The sequence below is a fragment of the Nicotiana tomentosiformis genome, chromosome 11 (assembly GCF_000390325.3).
Source record: "Nicotiana tomentosiformis chromosome 11, ASM39032v3, whole genome shotgun sequence".
In the NCBI taxonomy this organism is placed as follows: Eukaryota; Viridiplantae; Streptophyta; class Magnoliopsida; order Solanales; family Solanaceae; genus Nicotiana; species Nicotiana tomentosiformis.
The window spans coordinates 125,337,820-125,346,867 of record NC_090822.1 but is presented as its reverse complement, the minus strand read 5'-3'; the positions used below and the strand labels follow the sequence as shown (position 1 = coordinate 125,346,867).

The 9,048-nt window shown below is 39.6% G+C and overlaps 1 protein-coding gene across 1 annotated transcript; it reads left to right on the top strand.

Annotated features, from left to right (window-relative positions):
- Positions 1-6,778: 6,778 nt before the first annotated feature.
- On the top strand, positions 6,779-7,288 carry LOC138902125 (uncharacterized). The gene has a single exon (XM_070189944.1). It carries the CDS (start codon positions 6,779-6,781, stop codon positions 7,286-7,288), a length of 510 nt encoding a protein of 169 aa, XP_070046045.1.
- Positions 7,289-9,048: the final 1,760 nt, after the last annotated feature.

Here is a 9,048-nt window from a genome sequence, read left to right as displayed (position 1 = left end):
ACAAAAATTGAACAATTAATGACGAATTTTGTGTTGTAGCTAATAATTTCGTAGCTAAATATCACATTTGTTGTAGTGATATTCTATTCAAATTATAAGTGGGTATATATAAGATATATTCCCATGGATTTCTAATTTTAGTCTATGATAATATAAAAAGAATAGGATACTCAAAATAAGTCTTTGTAAACTGCAAATTATAGTGGGTTCACACAAGAACGACAAAATTGTAAAAAAATGAACAACTTGGAGTTCATGAAGCTGTTCTTGTATTGATAATAACATCCAAGGTTTTTTTATATCTTTTGCGTGGGAAAGGAGGTAAAAACTTATTTGTATTTTGTGTTTAAATCAAACGTGTATTCTATATACATATTTCTTTAAAAAAATTGGAATTAACTACAACTTCTCGCTAAAAAAAAAAAAGGGCAGCCCGATGCACTAAGCTCCCGCTATACGCGGGGTCCAGGGAAGGGCCGGACCACAAGGGTCTATCGTACGCAGCCTTATAACTTCTCGCTGATTTGTCGTTAAATCGCTCGTAGTTAACAGATTTCTTTATAATTTATTGCTAAATAGAATTAGCGATAGATTTGTTTGTTAAGCTACAAAATTTGACACTAATTTTTATATTTTTAGTAGTGATCGAGGAGGGGAAGGGGAGGGGGAGGGGGAGGGGAGAAAGAACTTTATTTGAAAAAGAAGATAAGAAACAACGAGAAAGAGTATATCAATTCAAATCTTTATGTTCACTTTTCCCACAAAATAGTCTACTACCTTTCTTATCACCTAAATTTTTCTACATTATTCTCCTCCTTTTTCAATAGCATTATTCATGGTCGGTTCCATGTGGCATTTTCTTTAGATCACTCACTGTACGTTAGTGAAATCTAAGCCATGAAATTTAAAATTCAAAAATTTTGGAAGCATACAAATATGTGGATAATAATTTAGTACTACTTTAGTATATTCAGCTGCAATTTTAAGTTATACAATATGCAAAATTGCATAATAATTTAAATAATACGAGGCTTAAAAGTTATATATATAGTACATTAATAGTTAGTAGTGAGCTCTTTATAGTTTGCAATACATGGTTTTTCGTTCTTATATCTGATTATTTAAATAAATAACATGTTAAAATAAATTAAAATACACTCATAATATAAAAAATTTATTATAAAAAACAATCCATAATAAACCAAAAAATCAAGAATTTAACTAAACTAATCCTGAATTCCTCTCAAATATCCATCTTCACTCCAAAAAACACCTTTGCTTCTCATAGTAAAAGCAAAAACTAGTTGATTCTAGAACATTTCAACTCAAACCCTTAAAACCCTTTAATAATTCAGCTTCATTTCCTCACTTTTTACATATAAAAACCTTATAATAAATCTCTTCCCTTCATCATTATTTCAACATTTTCTTGATTATCAACCATGGCTAGATATTACAACAACTACTCTTATTATGACTACCTAGAATACTTCTCTTTACCTCTATACTTCACCTTTTTCCTTGTTATCGTATTATTCTTCTTGTTCTTCACTTGTTACATCAACTACGAGCCGATTTTCAAGGATTTTATGCATCAAGTTAAGATTTTTCTCATGATTTTCCCTTTGGTTCTTTTGCTTGTGGTTCATTTGTTGAGCAGTGAAAATAAAGAGCGCGTTCCGTTGTTTATTTCTTTACCAGAAAAAGAGTCGTTTCATAGAGTTGGTGGATCGCCTGTTGGTGTGGGAATTTTTCTTGTATTTCTTGTGTTTATGATTTCTTACCATAGTTCTTTGCAAGAACGTTGGTTCCCTTTGTTTAGTAGAAGATGATAAGGGTTTCTTTGTTTTGGAAATGGTAGTCCGTAAATAAAAGTGTTGGTTTTATTTTATGTAAGGATTTAACTTTGCATATTCTTGGTCGTGTAAGAAGGGAAGTGTAACGGTAAAGCTGTTTATATGTGATCTATAGGTCACGACGAATTTGAGACGTGGAATCAGCCACTAATGCTTGCATTAGGTTAGGCTGTTTACATCACACCTTTTTGGGTGCGGCCCTTTCCCGGCCCTGCATGAACGCGGGATGCCTTGTGCACCGGGCTGCCCTTTATTCTTGGTAGTGTAATTAATATTCACACTATCGATGTATCTTAACACGTTGTAGTCATAGGCACAGCCAGAATTTAAAGCTTAAAGATTCGAGCTTCTAATCATTTTAAGCTACTATATTTTAAATTAATAATTACTACATATTTAATGAATTCTCATGACAAATATAAAATTTGGACCAAAACTACTGGATCGGGCCAACCCGTCCCTTATAGACTAGCTCGGCCCCTGGTTGTAGTAAGACATGTGTTATTCGTCTTGTTTCATTTTACTAAGTCTACGATGTTAGGTAGATTTTTTTCTTATTATTTTAACAGAAGCATTTATCAAGCCCAACTTCTTAGGCATGCATCGGTATTTTGCCCGTAACAGTTTAATTTCTATACATCGATAACAATATAAGTGGGATCCAAAAAAGATAGTGTGTACGCAGACCTTACTCTTACCTTCAAAAAGGCATAGAGATTATTTTCGATAGACCCTCAACTTTCTATACACCGATAGTGTAAATAAGAGCCCGTTTGGATTGGCTTATTTTAAGTGCTTTATAGCCAAAATTGCTTTTAAGTCTTTTTGTAGTGTTTGGATATAGTAATAAAGTTCTTTTAAGAACTTGTTTTTAAGCTAAAATGAAAAAATAAACCAAAAACTAGAATTCCTAACTTATGACATTTGACTTAAAAGTCACTTACAACAAGCACATCCAAACGGGCTCATAAACTGCTCTTAAGGAATTTTTACATATTAGTGTATTTTAACATATCATTGGAGGTAATTTGCTTTATTTTCTCGATTACAGATCCGCTTTTTACCTAAGGGTTACTTGTAGTTATCTTTTAGATAATCTAAAAATATGAAAATTATAAGATAAATCTTAGTTTTAATAGGATACAACAAAAGATGTCACTCAAAGGACACTATCTTCTTGTTTCTTGATTTCTTCCTCATTGTCCTCTCTTTACTCTCCTATTCTCCGCAATGTAAAAATTGATTTCTCCTTAACAACCTATCTAAACTATATAGTTTTGCATGTCTGTATCATTGTCTACTGAAATCAAATTATCATCCTTATCTCGGCACTTAATAAGAAAAGCCCAGTCCGCTAATAATATTGTTCGCTCTAGGACTAGGTCCTCACGGATTTAAAACGCGTCAATAGGATCTAAGGTTTGTTTATTTATATACCCAGCATCCTCTTATATTTTGCCGACGCGGGACTCTGTCTAAAGTCTGGGTGTTACATCATCTTTGTACACAACTTTGACTATAATGGGAGTTTCGTCCAGTACTTCAATAGCCTGCAGGCTCTGGACAAGAGCAGAACTAGGATGTTCCGTGGAAGCTGAAATAGCTCTTGTCTGATTGTTCTTACCATATTCAGTCTTGCATCTCTTGGCATCCCAACCATCAGCCTAAGTTAGTAAATGCTTTCTTACATTATGCTCGACCATGCCTGTGACATCCGGCATCTTGACATTATGTTCCATCATGTTGACCCGAAAAACGAATAGAGTTGAATTTATACGTAGTTTTAAGGGTATGTGGTATAACTCGACACAAATCGTAAGAGTAAATAAGAATATCGAATATTGACTGTAAGGATGAAAAATAAGCAAAGTTGAAAAGAGGATGATTTATGGATTAAGCAAGATGAATCAATCTTATGAAGCTAAAAATGGATAATTCTTCAATATGAGAGTGTATGATATCTGAGTTACAATGTATGCCAAAACCTGGTCCTTTACAGAAATATAGCCACCCCTCTTATAGTAGAGGGATCTTACTTTAGATATAATTAAAAATACATAGTGGGGAACCCATGATAAGTCAGCTTTTTCTTAATTCCCGCTGAGGTTCTTTCCCTTAGTGCGGTTATAACGGCACTTGTTTACGAGCTCGATTTTGATCGGACTCGGTATTGGTCAATTTCCAATTTTAGAGATCGATGCGGGTTTGAGCTCGATGTTGACTCGGGGCCCAGTATTAGGCTGGTATTGGTTGGCCTTTGGCCCTTAAACTCGATTCCACCGCTTCTCATCATAGTTCGATTTGGACTCGAGCTCAATAATGACTTCGAGCTCGGTATTTGACCTGTCCCTGAAACTCGAAGCTCGTTTGTTCCTTCTTCGAATCTTATCTCGATATTATGAAGACTTTCTTCGGTCCATTATGTTCCTATCTCAATCAGTCGTACCAAGGCCGAAATCAATTTCTACCGTATATAGATAGTCCCCTCGTTTCTCGGGAAGGATGTTGCGAGAAACGATATGATTTCACAACAGCTCGATTGGATGTACACTGACATTTGCATCGAGTCTGACCATGACGTACATGATAGTTGTCCCGTCGGTTCAGTTTACCGAGGCATTTAATGCGTGTCAGACGGTGGTCGGCTACCGCTGATATTGAACCGTCATCGCTCAATCTATAAATAACCCCTCCTTTTACCATTTATCACTTTTACATCTTCAATCTTCAATCTCCAAATTTTCCAAGTTCTTTCTCGCATCTTCTGAGTTTATCTGTAAATCTGTGATTTTTCTACAAATATCTTTCTTCTGTGATGTTTACTGAAAAATCTTTCTTCAAAACACCACATCTTTGTCATCTCCTTCTATTTTCCATTTCAAAATCAAAAATGGCGAAAACATCTAAAACTGTTTCTCAAAAAGAAAAATCTTCTTCTTCACATCCTACCGTCGACAAAACATCGGTGGAGCCAAGGCCTGAGGAGTATGTTCTCAGGGCGTGTGTTCTTACCCCCGATTTTAAGGTCGATAAAGGCTCGTCGGTTCCCGGTCGATGCGAGCCAATATCGAGGTATATGTGCTCGATAACCGAGGGGCATATCGAGCAGCTGAGGAAAGACTGTAACTGGGAGAAAATAGAAGTGATAATCCCGGCTCCCGAAGAAGATATCACCACTTATGTGAAAGGATTTTTAGGTGTGTATACTTACCCTTTCACATTGGTCCCACTCGACCCTATCGTCATCGATTTTTGCCGTCAATACCGGGTAACCCTAGGCCAAATCCATCCTTTATTTTGGCGGATCATTATTCTGATTCGTTTCTTCGTGAACAAGATCGAGGGAATGCATTTCGCCCTCGACCACCTTATTTGATTGTACAGCCCGTGCCTTTTTCGAGGCGGGTTAATAAAACTTTATGCCGGGCCACCAAGGTTCTGTTCTCGAGTATAGACGAGGACAAGGATCGAGGTTGGATGGGTAGGTTCATTCGAGTGAAGACTTCGAACCTAATACCGGCCGAGAAGATGCCATTTCCCGAGGAGTGGAACATGAAGTGTAAGTGTAACTCTGCTGTTATCTCCTATTGTTTTGTTCCTTCGTCTCTTTCTTACTGATATCTCCCTTTGTGATGCAGCGGTTCTTTGGATGTCCGGTGCAGTTCCTGACCTTAAGAACTGGGTACGGGGCCTGGCTTCGACCTCTACATACGCCGAGCGCTCATGGCGTGATTTGTCAAAGGGCCGATGGGAGGATAAAAATCATGGTAAGCCTTTTTTCTCATATCTTTGATAGTTCGAACGAAGCATTTTCCGTATACTCAATCAATTTTCTTGTGTGTAGGCCTGGGCAAAGATGCGGTTTTGAGGTCCCTGTCCGACGAGAAAGAGGCTTCGGCCTTTGTTCAAAAACCGGTGAAGGATAATAAGAGAAAAAGGGTCTCTGCTTCCGAACATCCAAAATCGAAGACGAGTACGGCTCGTAAGCCGAGGAAGGATTTTATCCCTTTGACCGAAGAATCAGTTCAGCATCTAAGGGATAACGATGAGGAAGAAGAAAATGACGGGTCTGTACTGGTGGCCCGAGTGAAGAGAACCATTGATGCCTCAAATGCAGCTGGATCGATGGTGGTTCGTTCATCTCCGCCTCGAACTGAGGTGGTATTAGAGAAGGATTCGGGCAAAGTGCCCGAGTTAATGGAGGTCGAGGATGCCTCCCACCGAATTCGACAACCGGTGGGTATATCCGAAAGGGCCGATCCCGAGGCTCTCCAAACAGAGGAGAACGCCCCAAGCGAGTCACTTGGGGCAATAGTAATCGGAGACTCGCCCACTCTCTCTGCTTTCTCCGAAGGGGCGATTCGGGAATCCCAAGCTTTGGGGGCCCTCGAGATAAACCGGTCTCATGAAGGAGAGAACGCCTTCTGCGATTTTTTTACTGGTGTCGAGGATGTTGTTGGCCCTAGTGAGTGATGTGTCGAGCCTTTTCTGTGAAGTGCAACAAGCTCTAAATCGGGTAAGCCCTAATTCCCTTTGTTGATATGACTTTTATGTTTGCTATTCTTTTCTAACTTCTTTTATTCTTTCTTCGTAGGCCACAGCAGTTCATCAAGAAGAATGTTCTCGGTCTCGAGCTGAGCTGCATCAGTTTGAGGCCGACCTCCGATGGGTCACGGAGGAGAGGGGCGCTCTTAGACTCCTTTTTGGGCAAAGGGAAGAAGAAATCAAGGGCCTTCGAGCTGAGTTGGCCAAGGCTCATCAAGACCAGACCGACCTGACTAAGCAGGCAATGATAATCTTGAAAACTCATGGGATTGATTCAGGATCAGAGGCTAATATTTCAATCTCACAACTGTAGCAGAAGCTCGAGACAATCGGGCAGCTTCGTGAGGAGTTGATATAATAAGGGCGGAGACCATGGGATGGAAAGATGGCATGGACCGCCTTCTACAGAAAAGGAAACTATTCGGGCCCAATTATTATCAGCCGAAAGTCAACTTCGAGGTCTAAAGGAGAGGAGCTCAGTTCAAAAAAGAAAAATAGAGGAACTCGAGGCTCGGTTGGCCTCCGAACTTGCTAAGGCCAAATCTGACGCCGAAAAAGCAAAGGCTAATACGGATGCATTTGTGGCCGTCTATCGTCCCGATGCTGAAGCTGCTCAGGTACAGGCAAGAGAGGCAGACGAGACTGCTAACACTCGAGCACATTGGGTTGCTGAACTTGCTAAATGTCGATCTCGGAGGGAGACCCTCGAAGAGATCCATGCTCGAGGTTTCGATCTCACAGAAGAAATAAAAAAAGCTAAAGAACTCGAAGATGATGCTGAAGCCTTGGCTTCTGATGATGATGATGATGGGAGCAAGTATGGGTCCAAGAGCGGGGAGGAGCCTGATGGAGAAGAGACCGCCCCCGAAGATAACCAAGAAACTTAGCCCTTAGTTTCCATTTTGGTCTTTTATGTGTAGGGTCCTGTTCAGACGTTGTAAATATTCTTGTGTATATATATATATATATATATATATATATATATATATATATATATATATATATATATATATAAAGATCTTTTATTTTCTCGACTTGCCTCTGTTTTATTCTCTGCCTTGTGAAGATTTTGTTTCATTCTTGCCTTATGCAAAGTTTTTCATAAGTTCGAGGCTTTAGGAAATTTGATCGAAGTCGGACCTTGTAGTCTTTATAACCGAGTGAGCGTTTGCTCGAACTTGAATAAAAAATAGCCCCTAGGCTTAATAATCGAGTGTATTTGCTCAGACTCGGGATTATATGGCCCGTAGGATTAATATTCGAGAGAGTGATTCGAACTCGAAGTAAGGTAGCCCGTAGGCTTTATAGTCGAGTGAGTGATTGCTCAAACTCGAAGTAGAGTATCCCGTAGGCTTTTATAGTCAAGTGAGTACTCTGCTCGAACTCGAAATAAGAGTAGCCTGTAGGCTTAGTAGTCGAGTGAGTGATTCAAACTCGAAGTAATGTATCTTGTAGGCTTAATAGTCGAGTGAGTGCTTTGCTCGAACTCGAAGTGATGTGGCCCGTAGGCTTATTAGTCGAGTGAGTGATTCGAACTAGAAGTAATGTAGCCTGTAGGCTTAATGGTCGAGTGAGTAATTGCTCGAACTCGAAATAAGAGTAGCCCGTAGGCTTAGCAGTCGAGTGAGTGCTTGCTTGAACTCGAAGTGATGTAGCCCGTAGGTTTATTAGTCGAGTGATTGATTCGAACTCGAAGTAATGTAGCCCGTAGGCTTAGAGGTTGAGTGAGTGATTGCTCAAACTCAAAATAAGATTAGCCCTTAGGCTTAGTAGTCAAGTGAGTGATTGCTCGAACTCGAAATAAGATTAGCCCTTAGGCTTAGTAGTCGAGTGAGTGATTGCTCAAACTCGAAATGCTGTAGCCCGTACGCTTAATAGTCGAGTGAGTGATTCGAACTCGAAGTAAGGTAGTCCGTAGGCTTTATAGTCGAGTGAGTGATTGCTCGAACTCAAAGTAGAGTAGCCCGTAGGCTTTATAGTCGAGTGAGTGCTTTGCTCGAAATTGAAATAAGAGTAGCCCGTAGGCTTAGTAGTCGAGTGAGTGATTCAAACTCGAAGTAATGTAGCATGTAGGCTTAATAGTCGAGTGAGTGCTTGCTCGAACTCAAAGTGATGTGGCCCGTAGGCTTATTAGTCGAGTGAGTGATTCGAACTCGAAATAATGTAGCTCGTAGGCTTAATGGTCGAGTGAGTGATTGCTCAAACACGAAATAAGAGTAACCTGTAGGCTTAGTAGTGGAGTGAGTGCTTACTCGAACTCGAAGTGATGTAGCATGTAGGCTTATTAGTCGAGTGATTGATTCGAACTCGAAGTAATGTAGCCCGTAGGCTTAGTAGATAGTCCCCGACTGAGAATGGTTGCTCGAACTCGAGTCGGTGTAGCCCTTGGGCTTCGTAGATAGTCCCCGATTTATGGGGTAATGGTCAGCCCTTAAGCATGTTTGCATAATAGATCATGAAATAGAGGATGTGTTATGAGACATGAGATATGGGCAGAGAAGCTCCTTTTCATGTCATTATACATGTGTTTATATTTTGTACCAGGGATCGAGCAACCTACACGAGCATGATTCGGTTTGACTATTTGGCTCTTATAAGTTTTCCTATCGGAACCCTGTTGTTATAAAGTAACTTTCTTGCATCGAAC

Excerpts from the sequence above, each read along its gene's own strand:
- LOC138902125 (XM_070189944.1), top strand. The coding sequence starts at position 6,779 with ATGGAAAGATGGCATGGACCGCCTTCTACAGAAAAGGAAACTATTCGG.